Source organism: Zosterops lateralis (assembly GCF_965231275.1).
Source record: "Zosterops lateralis genome assembly, chromosome: 4".
In the NCBI taxonomy this organism is placed as follows: domain Eukaryota; kingdom Metazoa; phylum Chordata; class Aves; order Passeriformes; family Zosteropidae; genus Zosterops; species Zosterops lateralis.
This window is the reverse complement of record NC_139765.1, coordinates 20,135,083-20,161,715: the sequence shown is the minus strand read 5'-3', so window position 1 is coordinate 20,161,715 and position 26,633 is coordinate 20,135,083. Positions and strand designations below refer to the sequence as shown.

General features: G+C 46.0%; 1 protein-coding gene and 1 long non-coding RNA gene across 2 annotated transcripts in view; one reads left to right on the top strand and one right to left on the bottom strand.

Annotated features, from left to right (window-relative positions):
• RFX4 (regulatory factor X4) overlaps nt 1–18,251 on the bottom strand; it is a gene marked incomplete at both ends in the record, with an annotated part of 91,590 nt that extends 73,339 nt beyond the window's left edge. The window contains one exon of the mRNA XM_083859101.1: nt 18,209–18,251. Within this exon, the coding sequence (XP_083715227.1) occupies nt 18,209–18,251 (43 nt within the window). The remainder of the gene's footprint in view (nt 1–18,208) is intronic.
• The window catches only part of LOC310908484, a 311,975-nt gene that overhangs the window by 230,759 nt on the left and 54,583 nt on the right, over nt 1–26,633 (top strand). The gene's annotated exons all lie outside the window — the stretch shown is intronic.

Here is a 26,633-nt window from a genome sequence, read left to right as displayed (position 1 = left end):
GAGTTTATGCTCAGAGAGCTCCCTGTGGTCAAAACAAGAAAAAGAAGGGATGGATGGGAAGGCTGCAAGGCAACTCTGTAAGTTAAAACAGGAAACAACCCCATTGAGTGAAGAGATGCACAAAAAATAAGGGGAAACAGGCCTTGCTGTCAGCAAACTGCCAGAGCCAGAAACACCTTCAAAGACATGGAAATGGCTCCAGATTCCTTTCCATAAGCCCTCCCACCAGACACCAGGCTACCTGCACAGCACAGGCAGTAGTCTACCAGCCAGCAAAAGCCCATCACAGCAGCAGGCTTGAAGGGAAAGCAGGAACCCAGTGTCTTGGGAAAGCTGCCCATCTGGTTTATAGAAGATAAAAGTTGGTATGATTTCATTTCAGCACTAGATGCCAATAAACAAATGAATAGTCATGGCCAAATACATCCTGCAGGAAAAATGCTTTTAAAGCCCAGGCAGTTGCATAAACTTGTGCATATTCCTCTGTACATACCCCCTCCACTGCCACGTAAACAAGAGTGCAATGGTGCCTGTGCAGAACGTCAAAAAGGATGTGCTGCGAACTCTTCAGAGCTGATTTCCAGGCACTGCCACAAGACTCCAGGTACTATTGCTTTGTGTGCTTGTGGTTTTCAGGCAGTGCTGTGGCAGGTCCAGGTTATTCCCCTCCCCATGTATTCACAGTAGGAACATGCTGCAGTGCTGCCTTCATCAACACAAGCATGTCCCTGTGCATCTTCCTTATTCATCATCACACTTGTGCCTAAGAAGCTTCACAGCCACACAGCCTGCTCCTTTGAGGTACTTCTCTGAAAACCATCAAAAAAACCACTTGTTGGCAATAAAGTTTTAAAGGATATTTCTTCTCCCATCAAATTCAATACAGCCTTGTTTAAAAATCACTGTAAGGCCGCTGACACCATGATGTAAAACCTGCCAGCAGGGCCCATGCTGTGAAATCAGCCCTCACTCAGTTACAAACCCACAAGTCAGTGGCAACTCCAACTCGGAGGCTTTCCCTGCTTGTGCTGCTCAGCTGTGTAAGGTGGGGATGTATCACCTCCTTGTCTAAGGGCCAAGACAAGGATGTGGCTGCTTTGTGCCAGATTTCTTTTTCTGCCCTAAAATTGAGCTCATAGCATCTTTCCAGTCCTGCTTTAGTACTGTAAGCTATCTTACAGGTGAAGAGAAACTTGCTGCCGAGGGTAACATCAGAGAGAGGTGCAAGAAGCCTTGGGAAAGGTTACCCTTCGTCCTCCTCTTCCTTTCAGCACACAGCCATGGTTGTATATAATTCCCTTGGCTCTGAGCCCAATTGCAGGGAGTACAAGCAAAGGCGGCTGCCATTAGCGCCAAGGAGAGACCGATGCCCAGCTCTGCCTTTTCTTTTCCTGCCGGCACTGCGAGCTGGGAAGCTGGGATGCATCCTCTTCCCTCAGCAGCAGCGAACTGGCAGAAGCCATCTTTAGTCAATTTCCCTGCCTAAGTAGTAGAAAAAACCCCCAACTTTTTAAGTGTCACTCAATAACCATTTTCATCATCCTTGTTCACGTGGGGTCTCAGATAACTGTGCACATTCCCCTTTCTGACTGGGAAAAGCAGCCAGTTTACACGGCCACAAATAAAGTCTGGCGCCGAGTGCAGTTACTGTTTAATTATGTGCTGCAGCTCCTTTGGTCCTGAATCACCCCGGTTCAGTCTGCTGCAGCCTGAGTCTAGCTTTCTCTTTGTGGCCTTGCATTTAAATAGCTGATAGAAATTCTTCAGGCCTGAAGAGACACATGACCTGTCTGGCAGCAAAGAATGAAGAAAACTAACTCTTTTGAGCAAAGATATCAGGGAACTTGTGGCAAATTCGTCAATTTATTTGGCAGATGACAAAACGTGATAAAACCAACTAACTATAAGTTGTATTATCTCATAAACCATAAATTATGCAGGTATAAATAAATAAATATTCTAATATGTAATTTAATTTAATAAGTAGCTATTTTTCTACAGTTGTATAAAGAAAAACATTTTTACAGGGCTTTAAATTCCCAATATTTATAACAGTGTCTTCAGATATTAAAAGAAAACTACAGTTTTGCTAAAATATTAAATATTCTCATCAGCAGCCCACAGATCTCAGACACGGTAACACCTGCCCAAAATAAAACAAAAGGAGAAAGAGGCAGAGCGAACAAAATCAAATGTCAAAATTAGGTTTGAATTTTAGAAGCTCTTTCAGAGTTAATAGCACTAGATCTTGTTCCAGACCTAAGGAACCCACTGGGTAGAGCCCTCTACATGTTGAATGCTCTTGTCATCATGACATGTGGGTGTGCCTGTCCCAGGCAGGGCTACAAGAGAAGGCCCATGGGGAACCCTTGGTGTCTCCAAGCTGTGGTTCCATCCCAAGGCTGGCACCAACCACATCACACAACTGTTCTAAACATGCATTGAGTCATGTGGGATGGAATTTTTTTTGTGATTAAAGCTTAATTATTGCACTTGAACCTTACAAAGTTTTCACAGGAAGAATTTCACAGCAGGAAAACTCACAGAATGATGGAGTGTTCAGGCATTTACTAAACAGAAGTGCACATCAGACCTGATAATAATGATGAATCATTAATACAACATGAGAAACCCCAAATTTCTAATAGGAAGTGCTTGTAGGAACAAAAGAAACTACATCCTAATACAGGCTGTACTTTTACTCGCTGTGTTTTTAGTGTATCAAGCCTTAAGGCATTTCCTCTCCCCCTCTAGGACTCCTTCCCATCAGGAGTCCCAGCACACTGTACCCTCAATTGTACTCAAACAACAAGGATCAGCACTAGTGAAAAGGCAAAAAACCAGATTAGGAGTAGCTAGTAGTAAAATGTAGTATAGTCACTCATAACTGTGACACAACATGGAAATTATCATAATCTTACTGGCAAAGAAAGAAAATAATGTTTTTAATGACATTTTGAAGATTCATCTTCAAATATCATAGCAACTATTTAATTTCACACAGGTCAAGAGGGAACTGTAGTGAAACACACAACTATGTTCCTCAGCCTTAAAATTTTTGTTATGTAATTTTGCATACCACTAAATATAAATACACTCTGTCTGCTGTGGGATTCCTACATGAGTGAAAGGAGATCACTATTCAAATTACAATAATTTTCCCAGTGTAAACTTTCTGACAGAATAATTTAGTACTATGTCAACAACAAGAAAAAAATAGAAATTGTTCCAAATTAAATGCTGAAAGATTAATTTAAAATAACTACGGAACTACTTCTGGCCCTAATTTTGCCTCTTCTCTTTTTGATCACAATGTTTCTAAAGCTGACACACCCACTGAGACTCAAGCACTAGAGTATTTCACTTCCATTCCATGTGCCCACCACACTTTTACCAACAGAAGTTTCAACTGAACTTGTTTTCAAAACTGGGCAGAGCAGAAGCCTGTGAAGCTTCACCCTATCCCTATCAAGCCACTTCTTTGCAACAAACAACATATTTTCATTTGTATAGCGTTTCAAAGATTGAGCTGGGGAGGCAGGCTTGGGAGTTCCAAGACAGGAACACACAAGAGCTGCTCAGGGGCAGGAACTTTCATGAACCATCAGAAATAAGAAGCAGAAATGTTCTTTAAATATATCTTTGACAAATTATTTTGACATGTTATCTCCTTCAGAAGGAAAGGCTTGCTTCTCAAAGACATCTTTGAAGGGCTTCTCCCTCCAGAGCCTGAATTGAGGTGATACAGCAGAGGAGCCTGTGCACTGCCAGTACATTTAGTGAGATAATTACTCCCCGTTTGTGTAATGGTTATTAGCTAAGTATATTTGCAACCCAAAGCACTCGTTACTCACACATCGGCATCCCATAGCAAGAGCCACTCAGGCTCCTCTCTGCAGGGAAGAGGAGATGGGTCTGATTGCAGCCACAGTGGCTTCTGCTCCCACTGTCCTGCCAAGAGGGTCAAGAGTAGCTGCACCACCTGTAATCACAGCCTCTTCTGGCCTTTGTAAGCCACTGTGGCCACATGGCTTAGAACTGAGTGTACCCAGAGCCGCTGGCTACAGCCCTCTGCGGGGGGGGGGGGGGGGGGGGGGGGGGGGGGGGGGCAGTCCTGAAGGGAGATTAAGAGGTTTAATGGGCAGAATAAAGCTCTGTGGTGACCTAATCTGAGCTGCATTTTTCTCACCTCATTCTCTACAGCACTACAAATAGTACTGATTTTCCACAATTATGCCATATCCACTAATCCATCTACAGTCTGATCACTGTCATAATTGGAAATCACTATTTTTGTGAAAGTGTATGAGATAAGAATCTCCATGTCCTAGAGAGGTAGCCAAGGCTTTGGTAATGACAATATTTGCACAACCATTTATTTCACCAAAGCCATAGCAATTGCATGAAAAACCTTCTCATATGCTTTCAGCTCTAGATTGGCTCTCATACTCAAATTTTATAGTCACCAACAAGCATAACAACTTACTTCAGGAGCTAGACATGGACCAGCACTTCTTCCACATAAGTTTGCTCGTCACTGAAATAGAGTTATCACTGGAAAAAGAACATAAGGTTTGCTAGGGCCCAAACCATTGCCTGAGCTACATACTAACTTGGATGGCACAGCTGCAACAGTCCAGCTCCTTATCTTTATTCATGATTGCTCTTGTAATCTTTTGCCCCAGTTTCTCAAAGCAAATTAAAAAAAAAAAAGTTGTAAGTAACTGTGAGCAAAGTTATCTAAAAGTAGATAACGCAAATACAAAGAAACTACCAAATTTTAGTGGATTTATAAGAGGACCTGCCAGAAAAATTAATATTTAGCATTGAGGACAGACTTAATTTTACAGTTCCAGTGACAGAGGAGGAATTCCTCTCATGCATACGGAGTCTTAATACCCCTCTTAGTTATTTGTTCAATGTTCTCAGAGGGAAGAGTTACTCATCTCTTCCTGCAGCATCTCTTTGCCAAGTGTCTCAGTACCAAGCTGGTCAGCAACATTGTCTAGCTGCTCATCTGATCTGTTAGGCCAAGAGCAAATGGTTACTAACAGCAGATTTAGCAGGTAAATGCAGTGACTCAAAAGCTCAAGAGGCTGACTGAAGGTCATGGAACCTCCCATTTCCATTTTGATAGCCCATGGTACCAACAGGAGAGTTGATGGGATGATATTCTATATCTTTTCTTAATAAGGAAACCATCACTGCCCCGACAGCTTCTTCTGTTGTCTGTCTCGGAGTAAGTGCTGAGGTTTGCATAATCCATTGAAATTTTCTCTGTAGAGCTGATCTTGCTGAACATGGCCTAAGACATGGCAGCACCCCAAAAACTCTGTTCATGCTCTCCATGTTTCACCACTACTATGGACAGAGAACTTCTAACCTCTACAGCTGTTAAATTCATAATGTCTGAGCAGCCTGCTTGCTTTGGCCATCCCTTAGTGTGCTGCAAATCTAATTTCTAAGCACTATCTGAATGAAAGTAAAGACAAATGAGCCAGGACATGTAATATTTTGATGAATTCAAGTGAAGACTACTAGCACTTCAATGTCTTGGAGCATCTGGTCATATCAGCTTGTAAGACAAATTACTAATTTAGAACAGTCCCTTACAGGCAAAAGAGATGATCCCTTTCTGTCAGGAGTAACGATTAGGAGATAAACCTGAAGTCTGACTATCAAACTAGTAAACACCTATTCTAGTACCTGCTGTATACAACATCTGGTCTGAGTAGAAGCAAGGATTCATGCTCTGTATCTCTCTCACACCTCACAGCACAGCACTGCTGGTTACTAGCACATCTGCCACCTGAGAAGTGTAATGCTGCTGGAGTACTTGCAGGTTGGTTACAGGTTTGGCACATTTAAAGCTTTTAAAGAACCACACTGCTTGAAAGAAAGCAAATAAAATTCACTCCTTCTACAAAGCCTCAGTTTACTGCAAAAGCAAGACATAAACAAGATCTTGCTTAGGGTCTGCACACTGTTATGAACAACTGTCTGTGACATGACAGGCTCCCATTGAGGGCATTGAACTTATCAAAATCAAATAAAATCAAGCAGAACAAGCTGCTTGGGAGAGCCAATCACACAATTTTCTAAGATTTAGGTTTTCATAGGTGATGTAATCAAAGTGTTCCTCCTTTCCACTGCCAAATGAAAGGTTTGTGAGACCATACAAGGGTCACGGTCCAGCTACTGTTCCCTGTGACTGCTCCAGCACACAGACACTCCTAGCAGACAAACCAGCTTCTTTCTAACCATGTGGAGGACCTGCCACAAGAGCCTAGTTTTGCCCCTTGCTGCCTCATTCAGTGCCATCAGCTGGCAAGGCACACACCCTTCAGTCAGTGTGTGCAAGCTTCAAGCTCCACAGGAAATCATGTCAGTGTCCTCCTTGATCCTGCATAGCCATCTTCTGTTCTTCCAAGAGACCTGCTCCTCAGGGATGACGGTGACACATGGCCTTGGTGCAGATAGCAGAGCCACTACCCTGACAAGCTGCCAGATACCTCAGGGTTTTGTTTGCTAATCTAACTTTTTATTTCATTTCCAACAGGGGAAAACTGTTGCACTCTTGTTGCAGTCCTTTCATTTGTTCTCATTTCTTGGCATACAATTCTATTGGAACTACCTCAGGGTTAATGGACGTTGGTCTAGGGCACTTTGTAGATGTTGGCAGGAATGTTTTTGTTCTTCTTTGACTCATGATTCTGGTAAACCATTGTGAAGATTCACCATGATATCATAAGAATGCAAAGAATAGCTCTCTTGAGTGTGAGAGAGCTCTTTTGTTTAGCCAGATCTTCACTCCTAGGATTGATTTTCTACTAAACTATTCGATAAAGTATATTAAAAATTGACATGCCATGCTTAAACTAATAACAAAAAGCACCAGAGTTAATAATTTTTAACTACTCCAGAATACTTGGGCAGAAAAGCTGGAATTTATGAGATGTGCTATTCTTATGCTGTGCACTGTGCAGAAGTTCATCTCAATGTAATGCTTTAAGTATTCTGTCAACAATATTCCTTGTTAAGAAGGTACATCTGAAATGTAGATAAAACACCTCCAGAAGCCCTGTAATACAAGATACCTCTTGCATATTGATTCTGGTGTTTAGGCCAACCTCTACCCTGGATTGAACAAGGAACTCCTATCTGCCCCCTTCTCTGGGATCACATAGCATACTGCTACTGCATTTCCAGCTCAATATGTGTGTTAATTAGGAGTAGTCCTTTCCTTCTCCCAGTCACACACAGATGCTATCCACTGTTTCATTTTGAAAAGTAAGTTTCACCAGACCACTAAAAGGCCACTTGGCTTTTGCTTCATAAAGGCCATTCCTCATTCAGCAGCAAAGCAAAGCTTACTCGGTCCAATTTCAGTGTGGTGACATTTCCTCACATTCCCTTAGTGACACCAGTATCTGACCAATTCAGCTTTCTCAGGGCTGAATTTTACATGGCTGTGCTACATGCAGCCAATCTTTTCATCAGTAAGATCATCTGCATCCTGTGCCTTCCAAGCACCAACCCTGCAAGCAGTGAAGTGTGCCCTCATACTTCCACAACGGGATATGTTACGGCTCCTGAGTCCTTTAGGGTCTGCTGCATGACTCAGTGGAAGGGCTATCATTTTCTCCAATTAAACTGCAATGCTTCCTTCCAAGGAAATGCACACACACCTCTTGGTCATTGCCAGACCTATTCTTCCCCAGGATAAAGCTCAGAGTCTATTTATGCCCTTTTTGCCCCAGATTCCATTAACTTCTTATGTTCTAGAATTAACTGAGACACACAAGTGAGTTCATAGGGCCTTAAATTTTGGGTACCTCTCCCATCTCTCACATCCTGCAGTAGTCTCTGCTCCCTAGCTTCTGGATTAGATATTCCCAGCTGCTACCATGGTCCCTCAGCTCACCAGTGTGCATGAGAAGACATGGAGTCCTCAAATCCTTTATTCAGCTCTGCTTCGTTATTACACAGAGCTGGAATCATTTGGCTGAACAGGAAAGCTGTGGCTCAAGAAACGGGATTTGCATCAAGTAGCCATGAAATGCTTCTCTCTGCCTCAGGAGCTGATGAATCCAGCAGACAGGCCAATTTGGCACAGAGATGGCAGTACATCAGTAAGACAGGCCCACAAAGGTAACAAAATGAAAAGATGTGAGATATGGTTGAGGGATACACAAAACACTGGTCATGGGGCTCAGGGGGGAGAGAGAGGAGGGACAAGGCTGGTTGTTGGAAAGGAGGTGAGAAAGATAGTGAAAGGAAACAAAAGAATGAATGGGAAAGAAAAGGGCATGGTCAGAAATAAAGGATAGGAGAAAAGAAAGTAACTATAGAGACTTTTTTTAAAAATCAGGAGAAAAGAGGTCAGCTCCCAAAGGAATGAGGCTGCAGTAAATATTTCTCATTAGAAACAGCATCCAGTTGAGCAGACTGAAAGAACATGAAAAGACAGACTCAAATATGCACAGAATACATGACTCAGGTGTTAGGACATAGTCATAGCAGTAGGAAAGAGACAATCACTTGACTGAAAAAGAGTGTGAACCAGAGGATAGAGATACTACATCTACTCAGATGGTGGCCCCTTTTCCTCCCTTTATGGATATCTACTCGAAATCTAGTTGTTGCTCACTACTGTCAAAGGATGCAGCCATCACATCATTCACAACCATTTTGTGGGTAAATATGGCACACCAGACAAAAACAAATGAACACAGTTTCTCTCAGAATAAACACAGAGAATATCTATCTACCAAAACTAGCAGAGAGGACATTAATAAATCATTGTAACACTCCCCCCCTCAAAGACTGGTACCCCTCAAGAACTAATTTGTGTATACAGAACTAGCATTTCATGCTGTTAGCTTTACAGTGTAAATATGGTTGACAAAAAGACTTTGCTAAGTCTTGATGTGCCTAGACTTACAGATTTGTAAGCTTGTATGAATTAAGTTCCTTCCAAACTGTCTTCCCTTCCTTTAGAAAGTGAAAGTAGACCAGTGCTTTTAAAACTAGGAGCCTGGCTCTTCTGAGAAGACTCCAGTTTCCTCTGAACAATATGCAAAGCAAACTCAAGGAGGGAACATGAGAAAAAAGAGAGGTCTTCTTTCCTCCTTCTTTTTTTGCCCAAGACTCACCAAAACAAGAGTCTAGTATTGAATATTCAGCACTGAATACTAACTGCTCAATAGACGGTCTGTTTACAGAGCTCGAAGTGGAAATGACCCAGCAAGGAGGAGAAGTGAACACACTGCTCCATCCATGTGATTAAACTGCTCTGTGAATGCACTCCTCCCCACTTCTCCCCCCTCATTACAATGGAGGCTATTTGCTGTCCCTACCACAACTCACTTTCAAAAAATGTTTGCATTAGAGGGGCCCCTACATCAGTATTGTCCCCATGACTCTACATTTAGGATAGGAATGTGAGTTCCAGCTCTAGAAAATGTGTGCTAGGCAGGCAGTCCAACCAGCAGGATGTGTTACTGCCACTGCTTGGGAAAAAGCAAGCACAGGCATAGTTTACAGAGGAGCACAGCACCCAGCTGGGAACAGTCCCTGCTTTCAGCCTGCACAAGGCATGGAGTAAATCTCCTGGCAGCTGCCTTGTTCTGCCATGGACCTTGGAAGTCTCTTAAGTTCTCCTCCTCTTAGGTAGGACATTTTGGTGTCATACAGTGAACACCCAAGAGGCCAAAATGGGACACAGGTTGGCGTGTAAACACAACACACCATTTAGCAAATTTGCACTCTGCATCTCATAAGGCCAAATTCCCCTTGATAACAAAAATATAGCTCGTTCTACACTTAACCCCAAGAGGCCCAAAAGAAACAGCTTTTTACTTACACAAGGCACATGTTTCAGACCTGTCATGCTGAGAATTCTTGCTCTGGCTCTTGCATCATCTTGTCCCCAGTGAGACCTCTGTCTCACACACAGCATTGGGCACAGCTCCTTTCCTGCTGGCCCTGTGGTGCCAAGGTTGTTAGCCAGCAAATCTCTGTCCTGCTGCTTAGCCTGGTCTGGCAGTTGACACCTGGAGCTGAAGGGCCGTGCTGAGTGGTGGGTGAGTCCCTCCACCACCAGACAAGCCGGTGCACCCAGGAAAACCCATTGCAGGAGTGGGCATCTCTCATTGCAGAACAACACTCTGACACACAGCATTTGGGAACCAAGTCTTCACTTTTATAATGCCTTGCACCATATTTTTTTACGGTGTCTATCAGGCCACTCTTACCTTAAGGACCAGTCAGGAATTTTTGTTTCTCTATGTTGCTTAAGTTGTTTAAGGAATAAAGGAGCAGGAAGGATTTTACTTTCCTCTGGGCATCAGAGACTACAACACACAGGAGTAGGGTACCCAGAAGCTAATGACATAAAGTACTCGTTTGCTTAATTAGAACATCCTGCCACATGCTCATGATTGAACTGAATGTCAGATGAGGGTGAGAACCCCACAAGTCAGGTTGTTGAGGATTTTTTCCCCCTTTGAAGGGTAGGGTTTTGTCTACTTCCTACAACCATCCATGAATTTTAATCAACAAATGGTCTGTTTCAGCGAGATCCTAGAATATTAGGAGAGCATATTCCTGCTTGGCCTCTGACACAGTTGTTGGCCTTTTGCAGCAGATTGCACCTTTGTCACAGGGTGCTTAAGTGTCCTTATTTGTAAAAAGGATGTTCTGTGGGGTCTTTTGAATCAGGTGTGCATTGCTTCACCATGAGGGTGAAGCACCTCTGAAACACAGGTGATTCCATTCAGCACTGGATGACCATTCATGAGACCCCCACTAAGGAACTGGGCTCTATTCTATTGGGAGGAATACTCCATATTTCCTTTCCTCAGCTGTAACTGAGGTAGTTCAAACACTTCTGAAATAGTTTAGCAATTAAAAGTGTTCTAGAAGGGACAAAGAAAAGTATGTTAGCCCTTCTAACATTGCATTTAATGGTATCTCTACCTTTTCTTTTTTCACTACTTTTAAATTTCCCTTGTAGCTGCATTTCTGGTATTTTATTGCTTTACAAGTATAGCACAAGCTAGACCTGAACATACAAACCTATACAAGAACAGAAAGCTCCTTTTATTTTTTTCTTTGTTGACCTGTAGATTTGATTTACAAACTTATATTTGTGTATAAGACTTCTTTCATATAATGAATTTTGCCTGACTAATATGAGCATCTGTAAATCTTGCCCCAAGTAGCTAAACCAGCTGAAGAAACAGGAGTGGGAAAGAGAAAGTGAATGACAACAAGTATTTCTACTTCTAGCAACAGTATTCTTTAATTAAAAAAAGAGGCAAAAAAAAAAAAAAAAAAAAAAAAAAAACAAAAAAAAAACACAACACCAAGGGCAGTAATTTCTAACACTTGAAACTTCTAGTCCATTCTTCCAGGCAAATACCAGGGTTTTTTTCTAGATATGATCTCAGCAAGGAAATGAAAGCCCCTAGAGAAGAGGATTTTGTGGTTTTGATTGTTTCAGTCCCTACCATAGGGCTCACGAGCGCCCAAAGCTCCAGCGTGAAGTCTGTCAGTGATGATTACAGCATCAGACTGTGACTACATCCAGCCTACAGATGAAATCCCAGCATTTGTTCCCAGCCTACTACTCTGAAATGAATGCCTCTAATTTCCAGGGCTGTAAGTTTCAGGGAATCAGTCATTCAGAGCATATTCTGGCTATCTGAAATATATTGTTTGTTCTTATGATAATATTTGGTGTCCTGCACAAAAATGCGAAGCATAAGCTGTTAATTAATTGGGAACACATCATTCATACCTGTGAATCAACTCCTTGGTGTCTTTAAACAACTTCCATCTCAGAGAAATTAAGTTCAATTACAAATAAAAGAAAACAAAGCGCTTAACTGTAGCTGAAGTGAAGGAAACAAGACAGCACTGAGCCCTACATTTCACATTTTCGTCTTGAGGCAAATTAAGCTTCAAATGAGCTTTCTCTTACTAGGTGCAGTGAGAACCAAGGCTCTATTTAACCCCCTCCACCTTTTCCTGATTTCAAATTTATCAGAAAGGGAAGAATGGTTGAAAGCATTTAATCTAAGATGTGTTTATATGGAGAGAATAAACCCACAGCTCTTGCAGCAAGCAAGAAAGATTCTGACGCTGACTTTATGCACAATTTCTAACACTGGCTAGTATTTAATAGCTAATAAACTACTCTTGCTGCAGATCTCCTGAGAGAAAATAAATGTAAATGAACACAGGCCAGTAGTGCTAGTTATGCATGTAAAATAGCTACAATTAAGTTATTACACATTCCCAGCTGTTGGGAGGGATCATCACATGTTAACCCTGGGCATCTGCCCTCTCTCAGGCACACACATGGACTTCAACAGGTGTTTCCCTTGTGGAGCCACTGCAGGATCAGAACCCATCTCTAACAGCAAATCGTATTAGTTTTAAAAGTTCCCAGAAACTCCCTGGCACATATATACAATTCTACAGGATCTAAAACATATGTGTAAACATGCCAGTGATCCAGATAACCTAAAAAACCCACATAGGCCACCACTGGCTTAATCATCACCACATACTCTTCCTTCCTACACTTGTTATCTATTGGATCGCTCAGCCATCAAATATCATTTACACTATCCATCTTCCTAACAAGTATGTCAGCAATCAAATCCCCTTGGCTGCCAGGACGCTGGGCTCCAGAAGGGTCAGATCGTACTGGGTATTCATTTTCACAAGCAAATAGAAAATCCAGCACTGATGCAGGAAAACAGACAAGTGGATAAACTCAGGAAATTCACAAACCTCAGCGCTCACAGAATTGTAAGCTCATTATTTGGACTCCAATGTCACATCAAGTATCCCCAAAGGACTGATCTTATATTTGTATTAGTTACATGACAGCCCACCACTGCTCTCAAGACATTGTTATGAACCATCAAGCCCCAGCTCTATTTAAGCCCACCTCTTCAAAAGTGTTAATCTGAAGAGGCACTAACACCTCTAACATCACTACACAGATTTCAGTGATCCCACAATTTGATCTTTAGTTTGCTATACTGAAATTGTATGTATGGAAATAGTATTCCAGAGGATGCACCTCTTTTTGACTGTCCTAACTTGCAAACCAGCTGCAAATTAAGCTACCAAAATGCAAAGGTGTTTACATTCAGAGACACTGCAGATTTTACAGCTACATTAACCTTCTTTGCCCACACACTCACTGCAGTGCTGGCTGAAAACCAGCCTTATTTCCTAAAGGCAAGCAAGCCAACAACCCTGATGGAAGCAGGATACTCTTCTGATGACTTTCTGTGGGACAGCTGTAACAGCATCACAAGTATCTTAACACAAAATGGTTCCTTCTAATTTTGAGAAGGTCTTTTGCTCAATTTATGTTTACTATAGTAAAGGTGCACCTGAAATAGACCAGTTGAGGCTACAGGTTTCTTTACAGTCCACACCCAAAAGTTCTGTCTGTCAGAATCCAGAGTCCCTTTGGTAATGAGGACTACACTCAAATAAAATCTTGAGGATTGTAAACCGTAAACTGCAAGTTAAATAAATGAAATAATTTCCTAGAGTTCTATGTCTCTATGACTTTACGCAAAACCTTGTTTTAGTTCTTTTTTCTTTCCATCCTTTTAAAGATCTTTACTACAGGTAAATATTGCAGAGCAGGGAAAAATACCACAATTGCCTCTCCCTAAAAATTTTGTAATTAATTAATTAGCAGGCAAATAAACCATAAAATCATTCTCTTCTCTGAGTCAGATTCAAAAGATGAACTTCTTAGGTCAAGGTCAATTTTCACTACATTTTAAAACCTCTAAAAAATCGTAACAGATTTTACAAAGTTATTAAAACTCCCTCAGAAATGAAGACCCGATCCAGTGACAGGACCTGGGTTTAGACCGTTGTTGTGCTGCTGCTGCTGAAGACAGAGGGAGCTGCCAGAAATCAGGTCCTGCCATGCAAGCATTGTCCACACAAACTCTGTAGCCCACAGGAAAGAAAACTATTTTTTTTCCTCCCCTGCTTCATTTCTTTCATTTGCGAAATCTTATAAGATACAAAATCACACAGGACAAATACTCAGGTTCAACTGTATAAAGGACCAGTGGTATTTCTTCTGCATCTCCATATCATATCAAATTTAGGATTCAAAAGAATCATTGGATCGTCCTAACTGCTCAGTAGGTTAGAGCCTTTATAAACACAAATTCTAAAACAATAAAGAACTTTTTTTTTTTTTTTTTTTTTTTTTTTTTTTTTTTTTTTTTTTTTCTTATTGGAATAAAAAAGTATGGAAAGTACTCCAGGAAAGTAAGGGGAAAAAGCCAATAACAAATTTCCTCTTTACCATGTTGCAATAAGCAAAGCAAAGAATTTTCAGAAGCAAAATCAACCATTTGTTTGGATTAAACAAATTGGGACCTAAGATCGCACACTTCAGCATCATACATACATTCTGAAATGTCACAGCTCCATTCCCAACTAGCATTTAAGTATTTATTATCAATACTGGTAATTGCATTAATTGAACCAGGATATGAAAGCCTGTTTCTCTTCAATCAATGCTTAATATGCCAGATCCTTTTAAAACGGCAAGCTCATAGCAAAGGTCACCCACCACTGCTGCAACACCTGTCTATGTTGATAAGAAGATAGACTGAAATCTGGCCACTGCCACAAAGTTTTCAACCCAAGCAGTGGAAGCAGCTTTTCGTGGTTCAAACAAACTGCTTTAAGGGCCTAATCCCAACGTCCTTGACAGCACTGAAAGGCTTTCTGCTCATTTTAATGGGCTTTGGATCAGCTCCTAAGTCTCAGCTTCAAGTCCCAAGGATCTCATCCATCTAGCGCCTGAAAAACAGTGGAGGTTTTGCCTGGCTCCAACAGTGAAATAAAGAGGGATATTTACTGAGTTGTGCAGGAAAGTTGCGCTCCAAGAACGCGCCTCTGTTTCCTTGGTGTTCTGCGCCCTGAGCGGCGCGGCAGGGTCTTCCCCGGGGGTACCGCGGGGCAGGGAGTTTGGCAGCCCCTTGGGAAATGCGCGGCGCCCTGCGTCCCCGCAAGCCGCTCCCGAGCGGGCGGCACGCTCCTGCGTGGGACAGCTCCTGCGGGGCGGCGCGGGGACCGGGCGGCGGGGCGAGGGCTGTGCCCCGGCCGGCAGCGCCCCGCGCTCACCGCGCCGATGTCCTAGGGGGGGGCTGCGGCTGAGGAAAGCCGCTATGAGCGCTTGGGGTCGCCCGCAAAGCTTCCCCTGCCCGCCCCAGGCGCCCCTGAGGGAGCCCCGAGCACCCAGCCTGCCACCGCCCTCTTGCTAGCCCCGATTCCTCCGAGGTGAGATGGCCGCGGCGCCGCCGTCCCCGGTCCCCCGGAGCTGTGAGGTTGCCGGCGGGGCTGAGGGATGAGGGCAGAACCGAGGGCAGGGCAAATCCCAAAAGCCAGATACAGCCCTTCGGAATCATCTCTTAGTGCCCCACGGTGAAGGGGAGGGGGAGTCTGGCGGAGGCTGCACACGTCCCCGGCGGCTCGACGGCTCCCGGGCCGGCTCGGAGGAGTTACGAGTTTGAGAAACCACACCCGGCGGCGGGCGGTCGCCTGACGGGGTTAAAGGCGGCGGCAAAACGATGCGATGAAAGATACCGCAAATTCAGCGAAAGGGGCATGTGGCCCTACTGTGTGGGTGCCCCACTCCGCGGCTGCGGGAGAGCCCCGAGGGCAGCAGGAGAGCTCCGAGGGCAGCTCCTCGCCAAGCGCCTCCGCGCCTTGCCTGGGCTGGGCTGTCGGGGCTGGGCGCTGCTGCGGGCGAGCTGCCGCTGTCTCGCCGGACACCGGCGGCTGGGGGCTCTCCAGGAGGTCAGGCAACTAGAAAGCCTTTGGCCTTGGTGACAGCCCCCAAGGGTCAATCTACAGGTTAGAGGAACGGGAACTAAACTCGATGGAAGCAGACGGCACTGTTGTGGGAAGGTGAAGGAACCAAACCGTTACCCTACTTTAAAATTAGAAACGAGGATGATTTTTACTTTTTTATTTTTTTAAAATCCCGGTGGTTTAGGGAAAATCCGTTGAAGATTAATTAAAACATGACTGATTTTTTTTTCAATGAAGCTATATTTCTCCACAATGCAAAAGGATCTTTACATAACAACTAAAACTCAGGAGAAAAGCTAATTGGATTAAGTCCTGTTGAAAGGGAGGTTAAGGTGTCTGAATGAGACAACTGCAAAGCTCCACTTTTTTTTTGCCATCTGCTTAGCAAGACTAAAGTGTTTTCTGATTAATATTATCTTAATCAATCATACTGTCACTTATTACAACCTTACTGAAATTGAGAAACGAATAGTACGGAGGCTAAGCCCGAAAAAGGACAATAATTCTTAAAGGCGGGACAGAAAACGCGGGGCTTTTTTTTTTTTTTTTTTTTTTTTTTTAGGTTTGTAGGTTTGGGTTTTTTCTTTCCCTAAAATTCCTCTCGACAACGAGATGTTGCCGGCAGTCGCAGTCCCCTTAACCCTCGCCTCGGCAGTGCCGCCGGACAGGAAGACAACTTTCTCTAACACCCTCTTAGCTCCGGCACACGCTCTGACCCGAACTCAACGATTCCTTCCCCGACGAACTTTCTCCCCGGAAAAGCCTGCCTGGGTTTTATCCCAGCAGTAAATGTGGCCCAAACCCGGCTTGTGTCGCCGGTGGCCGACGAGAACCCGAGCCTACGCGGTGCATGGAGCGCCCCGCGCCGGGACCGCTGCATGAACAGCCGAGCCGGGTCGGGCAACACCCCTCCTCTTCTCTCTTTTCTCCCTTGTTTTTAATCCATATTTAAATTTTACAGAACGCCCTTCGGCCGCTTTGGGAACGAGGGATGAGAAAGACCTTCGCGGGTTTGTGGCGGCACGGAGCGGAAACGGTTCCGAGGCGGGACGGCCTCTCCCTATCGCCCCTTGCCCCGTGTGCACCCGCACCAGCTACACCGGCACAGCGCCGGCAACCCCGGAGGAGACGGGACGGAGCTGCGGGGCCCCGAGGGAGCGGCGGAACGCGGCCTGCCGAGGCCGTCGGGGAGGCGCGGAGGGGACCCGATCCCGCTGCGGGGCTGGGGCAGCTCAGCTCGGCCCTCACTTCGCCGCCGGGCATGGCACTCATAGCCGGCGCAGCAGCTGCCGCAGGGGACGGGACAGATCAGGAGCGGGCGGCGGAAGGGCCGTCGCGGGGTGAGCCCTGCCTAACCTGCGAGCTGCCCGCCTAGGGAACGCCTGGGCGAGCAGGCAGGGAGGGAGAGGGAGGAGATGTTCTCATGTGCTAATGAAATAAATAAATTTTTCAGAGGTGACTCTGGCGGCCGCCCGCCTCCTCTGCACGCGGAAGCCCAAAGGCTGCAGCGGGTGGAAACCGCGGGAGCGCGGGCAGGGCGGGAGGAGAGCAGGGGCCGCCGTTTCGAGAGGCTGCCGGCTGACAGCGGGAAGACCTAGGCCTGGACCCTGTCCCACGTCCCTCGCCGCCGCCCCCGGGCGGATGGCGGGGCGCGGGTTGCGGCCCTCGGGGCGGGCGGCCTCGCCTCTGCGACCGTCCCTGTCCCCTCCCGCCGGGGCTTCTCCCCGGTGGCGGCGCCCGCCGCTGGTACTTCGGCCGCCGTTCTCCCGCCCGGTTACAGGACCGGCCAGGGCATCTTTTGGAAGTGCGGGGAAAGAGACCCAACCCTGCCCTTCCCCAAGCTTCCTTCCCTCCGAATCGGCTCAGCCGCGACTTTGCCCGCGGGACAGGATGGCCTCGGTGTTGGGTTTGCCCTAACCCACCAACTATCTTCCCTAGTAAACCTAGTTTTCTCGCCTCGTTGCTGCTCTAACCGAAGTGAGCGCCTAAAACTAAAACCGGAGAGGTAATTAGTTTGCTGGCCAGAATCCTATGATGAAGAGAGGGGGGGAAAGAAAAAAAAAAACCCAAAACAAAACACCAAACAAAAAACCCCTCACTACTCTGTGCTCTATCGTATCTGGAAGTGGAACCGTAGGGCTCCTCCAGCCCGGGAGCGAGAGCTCCATCTCCGCGGCCCCCGCACCCCGCTTCCCCGCACACGCCCGGGCTCATTCGCCTCCGAGGCCGGTGCGGTGGGCGGCTCCCCGTGTCCCCGCCGCCACGGTTAAGTTGAAAAGTCCTCCCTGACAGGCGAAAGGAGCCCGCTGCCTGCGGGGGGAGGACTTACCTGTGGAGTCCATATCGGGTTCCTCCAGCAACCCGCAATGCATGCTCTTCCCATGGACGGGACGGGAGCCCCAAGGTCCCGGGGTGTGCAGAGCCTCTATCTCAGAGATGCGCGGGGGAGAGGGAGCAGGGTGGCAGCGAGGGGGTAGGGAGAGAGGGCAGAGGCAGATAGCTGGGGAAGGGGGGTGTAGAGCGGGGAGAGAGGGACACTTCGTAATCCAGCAGGGCAAAGCCAGACCCGTCAAAATGTTTGCGGATGTTTCATGGGAAAAAGCATCATTTTATAGAAGCCCTGATGGGAGAAATGTCATTGATAGGCCAGCCAGCCTGATGAATGGCTGCTACTCAGATGGGGATGTGGCAAGGCTCAATGTGAAGCCCATTGTGATGCTGTTTTGAATAAGAAAAGCTTTCCTCCAAAAAGGGGGGCCTTAGATCTACGCAATCCCAACACTTCGACTTCCCTCTTCTATTAGAGCATTAGAAACGTTTTTCTTATTTAAAGTTCCAGCGGTCTTTCCACTCCTCCCTTCCCTCCCCCAGCCCCCACCCAAGATCCTTGGCTCATTACAGACCAAGATCAAAATTGGCTTAGATCTTCAAACGAGCAGTAGCTTTGGGGTTGTGCTCTTTGGGGCTGCCGGGTGTGCGTGCAGCTCGGCCGAGCTCCCCTCCTCCTCCTCCTCCTCTTTCTCCTCCCGGTGGGCTCTAGGTTGGGATCTTTCGCGGGCACATGGCATTGGAAGTTGCACAGCTTCCCAAATATCTTGTTAGCTTAGTTTATTGGAGAAGAAAAAAAAAAAAAAGTGTGGCTAAGAAAAGGGGGGAGGGGGGGGGGGTGAGGATAGAGAAGTTGCCGGTATCTCGGCAAGCGATGCAGACCCGCGGCAGGGACTCCCGTGCGTCTCCCCGGCCTCGGGGACGGAGGGCAAGGCGGGGTGGGGGCCGCTCGCCACCGGCTTGTCTGGCAGCGGAGAGCGACTGCCCGGAGAGCTTTCCATGAAATCGGGCGGAAAGCAGGGGGGTGGGAGATCCTGATTGCCAAGAGAAATGAAGAACCAAACAGGGTGCATTTTCGAACTGCTGTTGCCTCCCAGCTTTAGTCCGAGGAGGCAAGGATCCCTTTTCGGGTTAGAGGATTGCGGGGGGAGAGTGGGGCAGGACAGAGGCTGGAAAAAGTGGCTTATTCTGCATGCGGTTGTATGTGCTGGAAGTGGAAGTAAAAGTGCAAAGCTAGGGCTCTGATAAAAGTGGCTGGTTTAGGGAAGGAAAAGCTGTGATTAGAATATGAATAGAGCTCCAGGAGAGGAAGAGAAAGGGGGATTATGGCTGAATTACTTTGACCATGGACAGAGCCAACGTTTTCTACTCTTCTCACCCTCTCCCCTCCCTACACCCAGACTACCCTCCTTTCCTCTCTCCGTCGAAAAAAAAAAAAAAAAAAAAAAAAAAAAAAAAAAAAAAAAAAAAAAAAAAACGCCCCACCAACCCCACACAGCAAAACAAGCGGCGAGGTTGCTAAAGAGGAAGCTCCGCGGTGCCTTCGCATGCCCAGGAGGGCCGGCGGCGGGGGAGGCGGCGGGACACCTCGGCCCCTGCGAGCAGGGCCGGGCGGGCACTGAGGCGGCCGCTGCGCACCATCACAGGCCGAGTTTCGGCGTGGGGAGCCCCCAACGTGCACGAAGTAAAAATAATACTGGAGAGACACAGTGCAAAAACTGAGTCTTTAGCCGGCGGATAAACCTTCGCGGTGGCGGCAGGGACGCCGGCCGGCTCTGCCCGTCGCGAGGACGTGTCCGGCGAGGCGGGAGCAGGGCCTGGGGAGGCCGATGCTTCTTCCCCCTCTGCCCTCTACTCCAGCAAAAAAACAACTCCAGCTCAACTCAAGGGCTTTGCTCTTTCCCAACGGTCATGGCAATCCTGACGAGAAACTTCCATTTCTCCGTTCCCCGTACCACTCGGTGCCGCCGGGCTGGCTCTGCTCCAGGCGGTACCGCACCGGGGCCCCGACGGGGTGGGCACGGCCGGCTCTGTGCCGCCGCCTGCCCTCGACGGCGCGGCCTGCGGCTCCTGCTGCCGCCCCGGTCTTGCCCGCAGGACCTATCGCCCACGCCCTTGCCTCCTCGGGGCTCCCCGGCCATCGGCTGCCACCCCCGCGGGGCTCTGGCCGGCCGCTTCCTCTCATATCGGAGAGCATCCCGCTACACAGCGAGGGGACACGCTTAGCCCAGCCGCTAAATGCCCCTGCGGGCCGTGCGGGTGGGTTTTGATTGTCGCCGCCAAAACGGTGACATTTTCCCACCTTTTATGGTGTTTTACCCACTCTCTTTTTCCCCAGGAAAAGGTGCCGTGGATGATGCAAGCCCTGAGGGGCGCCCGGGGGAAGGCCGTGGGTGAGGGCCCCTCAGGGCCAGCCTGCTCTTTTCGGGCGAGCCCCGGGCCCCGTGCGGGGGCAGAAGCCCCCCAAAACCTCAGGGACAGTTTTGTCTCTGAGCAGGGCTCGTTCTTCAAGGGGTTTTGAAACCTGCGTTAACTTTAAAACCCAGGAGATGCCGCCGGCGTCGCCTGTTCGCGGCGAGTTACCAGGTGCCCGCATGGCTTCCAGTGGGAGGTCACAGTCCTCGGGGGCCCCGAGGCTGAGGCCCCCGGTCCTGGGCCGGCACAAGCCCGCGGGCTCTCGCCATCCATCACTCCGTGGCGCGGGGAGGTGCCCGCAGGCAGGGCCTGGCTTCTGGAATTGTGGAACACTTGCCGCGGTAGCTACAGGAGATCCATCACGGGCACCCTGCTCTTGTAGAATTTTCACCTTCACCGCTGTAAAGTTTCAGTGATGCTCTCGTGTTCCTGATATCCCAGAGATGAGCAAAATGAAAATACAGGATTTATGAACATAGGGATATGCTCTTTCTGGGGACGATGAGAAGGATGGGATTTAGCACAGCCTGGATGTGTAGAGGGTTGGGCTGTTCTGTGACAGGATGTAAAAGGTGTACATTTTCTGTGGAGGATGATGTGTGGGCAGGATCAGCAGCAGCACTTTTGTTGGACCAGAGGTACCTGCTGCAATGTGTTTCCTCCCTGCCTCTCCAGGTTAGTTCCTGTCCCCACATTCTTGTGGAATATGTCAATGCTGTTGTCTTCCCTCTCACCTCCCTCAAGTGTCTCAGATCATCCCAGTGTACTTCATATCTCTGTTATTGTTTCTTGTTTAGGTTTTGCTTAGGTATTTAAACAGAATCTCATGCTTCTGGATATCCCATATGACCCTTATTAAAGTACTTTATTCTCCTGAAAGCACAGAGCATCTCCTGTGCTGCAGGCTGGCAATCTTCAGATGGAAGCACTACAAGTCACTAGCTGCAGTTTTCGATTTGATACAATGAGCAGGTCTCAGCAAGGATGCAAGAAGTACACAACCGAGAATTTTCACTCCAAGTTCTTGCCTATGTAGATCATCTACAAGCCATAAAATATATGGAGATTAACCCTACTCTGCATCAGATGATGCATTTTTAGTGGAGAGGGATTCTGCTGCTATTGTGAAAAGAATACCACCTTTATTCAAGAAAGAATACAAACTTTTGTTGTGCAGGAAAGGAGAGCAAGATCATCAAGAAAAGACAAATTCCAGGCTGCTGAACAACTGGATGCAAGCTGACATATCATTTTAGGTGACCAACAGATAAACAGTTTCATTTGAAAGTTTAGCAAAACAGAGGCAGAGTGGAAGTATGGTAGTTTGTATCAACTTACTATCCGGGTATTTTGAGATCTTTCAGAAAAACACATTTCTAAGACTGTCTTTCATTCTGCAGCTGTCTGTGCCAGTAGGCTGTGACCACACCTTTTTTTTTTTTTTTTTTTTTTTTATATATATATAAAAAGCTCCTTATGCTGATACTACACTCTGAGCATCTGTACTGAACTCTAACAAATATTTTGCGGGAAAACCTCCAAGAAAAACATTTTCAACAAACAGGTACAGGAACAAAAAAAAATTATAAACTGTTATCTATTAATTTAGCTAATTCTACTTAAAGGCAACTTTAGGCTGAAGTTGTACAGAAGTTTTCTCATAGATGATCAGGGACACCAGCCTGAATCAGTTTTAGGAGTGGATGGGAATTGCTTGTGAAAGGAGTTAGATAAGATGGCTCTTTGCAATACCAGGGGTCTGAGTTCAGTGACTCAGGGGATCTTTCTGGATCCAATGTATCTCTGTGAAGGCTGTAAGATTGCTGGCAACAGCCAAACACACAGTGACACTTCATTATTTTAGCAGTGGCCTGCAGTCTGTGAGTGGTTCCTTATTTTCTTGTATGAGCCAGCAGCCTCCTTCTCTCAGTATGAACTCATGCTTCCGTCAACCCTCCTTCCCAGCTCTATTCCTGTTTCTGCTATGTTCATCTACTGGTCAAATCCCATGGAAGAAACAGAGAAGGATCTTGTTTCTGTACTGGCTTCTCTTTCCCACTTACTCATCTTTATTACCAGAACAGGAAATGTTAACTTTATTTTACATATATTAAAACCCCTGAGGAAGCTATATGTATAGGTGAAGGACAGGATATAGAGTAAGCTGACAGATGACTTCTGGAATCAACTCTGTGTCTGTACTTGGGGAACATGATGCTGACAGATGCAGGATCTGGGAGAGGAACATCAAAAGGCTGCCTAGGTAAATAAGTGCACCAATTCCTTCAAAAGCCTTTAATTGACACAAGCACCATGACAAAGTGGCTAGGGCAGACACATATGCAGGTATCAGGTAGAAAACAAGCAGAAGAGCAGAGGCATGCAAATGATAGATTGTACATGCATGGGGCAGGGGGCACCTTCCTTTTAGCTGAAAAGAAAAGTAACATGAATTGCAGCTGGCATGCTGTAACTGTAGGCATTTCTGAAGCCAAGTTTTGTTGAAGATGAGCACAGCAGCCTTAGATGATCTTCTCTTATTAATGTCTGTGAAAGGAATTTTGCTCAGCCCAAGCTCTCTTCTGCTTATAAAGTAGTGCAGTGACAGTGTTGCCAGAAGAGATCAGTGGAAATAATCTGGTTCACATTGGTCACTGGTCAGTCTGCATGGAGGAAGGGAATTCACTCTCCTGGGTAGTATGAGCATCTGTAGGGGTTGAGAAGAACCACTGCCCCCAGGGCTGCTGCCCAGAACGCTCAGCCTGGGAGACACTTGCTTACTTGAGCTTGAGAAAAGGGCAAGCAGTCATTGATTTCCGAGCTTACACCAGATTTAGCTGGCTTTTGTTGTGTGTAGCTGGTACTAGTTACCAGAGGATTTGTACTGTGTGTTGGAAGAAGAGCCAGCCCTAAAAGCTATTATAGACAACAGACACAGCAAAGATCCATTCCAGACTGCATCTCAGCTGCTGAACAACTGGATGTGAAGCTGTCATATCCTTTTAGATGCTCGACTGATAATGAGCTTCTTTTGATCTGCCTGAAGCACAGAGAATTACCTTCAGTGCCTGCCTCTGACTGGCAGAGGTATGCTTGAATGTAGAGTTTAAGTTTCCAATGCACCAGGAGTTCAAGGGAAAACCTTGAAGAAATTAGAACTTCACTGTTAACCACACCAATTTCTTTCTTAGTTCTTGAGCTATTTCTCAGTTTATAGTGTTTTATTGTCAAGTAGACAGTAACTACCATGCACCATCTGGAATTGTAAAATATATGCATAGGTCAAGGAGCTCCCCAAAACTCAGGCTAGTGAAAGACAAAGGCTCTGCTGCAGTTAGCAGCAGGGAATTGCTTTTTAGTTGAATCTAACATGCTGTTTATATACTGACTGGGAGGAGGGGACAAGGACATGTACAACAAAGTTATTGGAAAAAATACGTGGTCACTGGAACCACCTCAGTTACCTGCCTCAGGAAACACAAAAATAAAAGGGTAACTGCAGTTAGGAGAAATACATAGTTGTTTTTCTTCCCAGTGGTGAGATCCAAAGAGCAATGAGGAGCTCATAAGCTTGGAAGAATTTTCTGGAAGATGGATCAAAGGCCTAAGTTCATTTGCTGGGTAGACAGCAAAAATACTTGTTAATTTTGGGACAGAAAGAGAATAAAGCCATATAGACTGCTTTTTTCAAAAAAGCCAACCTCAAAAATTCTCTGTATTAGCTCTGACCTGTGTTTGGAGAGTTTAACTGACAGTTCTGTTGTTTTGGGATGTAAGTTTGTACATAAGGAAGGCAGAGGGGCTGTATTTGCCTCCCAGGTTCACATGGTGATTTCTTAAATGATTGCAGAGAGGCAAAACTGATTCAGGCAGTCCTGGCTACCTGAAAACACAGAGTCTGACTGGAGCCACATATCCAGGGCAGAGTAAGACTGACAAAAGTAGTTGTCCTTACTCTTGCACCTTTCTATCCCTTCCCAAAGAAAGAACTCCTCCACTGAAACTGGTGGACTCATGCTGAGATGGAAATATTTCATGAGAAGTATGGACTGAAGTCAGAACTTTGTTCAAAGTTTCTAGCAGCATTTAGGTCTAAAACATGGATCCATTTCTAGGATTCTGAGCCTTAGACAGAAACTAGAATCTGGATCCTCACTGTGCCTTGCACCTCGCAGCACTGGTCCAGATAATAGCAAAGAGTCACCATCTGGCTGGATTTTATGGTTTGATGAAGTGCTCAGTTTTAAGGCAAGCACGTGTCTGGCACCTGGGGACTGTGGAGCCATGATCCCAGTTCTGGCAGAGTCTTTCTGTGGCCCTGGGCAAGTCACGTCCTTTTCCAAGGAGGGAATTCATCAAGTGCCCCACAGCCCTGCTGAAATGGCAAAGGGCTGTAAAACAATCCTCAGCTCCAACAGGAGGAGAGGCCGGCTGCAGGGGCTCTCAGCAGTGCTAAGCCAGCTCCCTGCCACAGCTCCAGAGGTGCTTGTGCTGAGACACGGCTGAGGAGGGCTCCTGTGGGTCACTGTGGGAAGGCTGCAAGCCAGCGACCTTGTTTCAAAGCCTATGCTCCCCCTCACTAGGGCTATCCTCATCGTCAAGAGCCTTGGGGCAAAGTACAGACAGATTTTTAGCCTCTCTAGTTTGGTTTTGCAGCTGTGTGACATCAGTTACTGTCAGATTTTACAGGTGGTCAGAGCAGGGCTTGCAAATCCATTGTCAGGTGCACAGCACTTTTCAGTAGTTTGCCATTTGTTACCACTAACCAGTGAAATATTCTTCAGTCTTTATAGGTTTTTAATTATGATGTACTCCCATTTTGCTATAAACCACAGATATTTTTCTATTTACCATTAGAAAACATGAGAAAAGACAAAGTAATTTCTCATCATTATGAGTCTATGTTTTTCAATGGTTTTCTTCCCTGTTCAAACAAGAACTAAGGAGTCTAATGAATTAAAAAGTCCTCTTTGCTGCACATGGAAGCTTCTTTGTAAGGAAAACTCTTAATGAGATATGGGCATTACAAACAAAACCTATTGTGCTTAGTGGGAGCCCTTCCTTTGCTTTCATCTTAAAATTATTACATCTCAGTATGCCTTTATTTCATAATATATCCTCTTTGAATGCCAAAATTGGTCAGTCTGGTTTCATTTTTCATTATAGTTTGTTTTTCTTATTTTTATGTTTGGATACGTTTACATTAAAAAAAATAATCAAATACCTGTAAGGGTTATGTAAATTATTTGAAGTGAAGCTGTTTTTCTAAACTCTAAACTAGTGACCTGTGTTGCTTTCAGCTCCAGAACTGGCCAGAAGCCCTGTGCTTTGCTCTCTACCCCATAGCATTCTTCACCTCAGGCCTGGCTTCATTCTGTTTCTCACAATCATACAGTAGGGCTGGACATGTACAGTATTCATTAGGATACATAGCATTTAACCCTTTATCTGCAAAGCAAGTGGCAACTTACACTACACTTCATGGAGTCAGGTATCTTTTCCAACAACAGCATACACTTCTAGCTTGTACCAGAAAATGGATTGCATCTGTCATTTCAGCTGGGACTGATGCTCGAGACCTTCCTGCCAAACAGCAATTCTAGAAAGCTTTTTCTGGGCACTATATGCAAAGAATAAAGAGGTTGCAGTGGAATGAAAACCTTATGGTAGTTTTCTAGCCACAGCTCCTATCGCTAAAGCCTTCCGATTTTCTCAGGTGTTGTTCAGAATATGGTATCTAATTCAGCAGTTAGACAGTGATGGCAGGGTTGATCAGGACAAGAGTAGCTCCAGCAGTACAGCCATGAGCTGACATAAGACCTTCTTTATGAAGGCATTCACAGCATGAAAAGGAGGGAGGGGAGGTTGTCTGTGAAGATAATTCAAACAGTTGCAAGGATGAGGCTCACCAGAGGAAAGTAATGTGACAGCTCTGAGGTTCTGCATTTTACCTCATCAGTCCATGCATTACAATTTTTTCCTGACTGCAGTAAGATTCCTTCCATGAATTG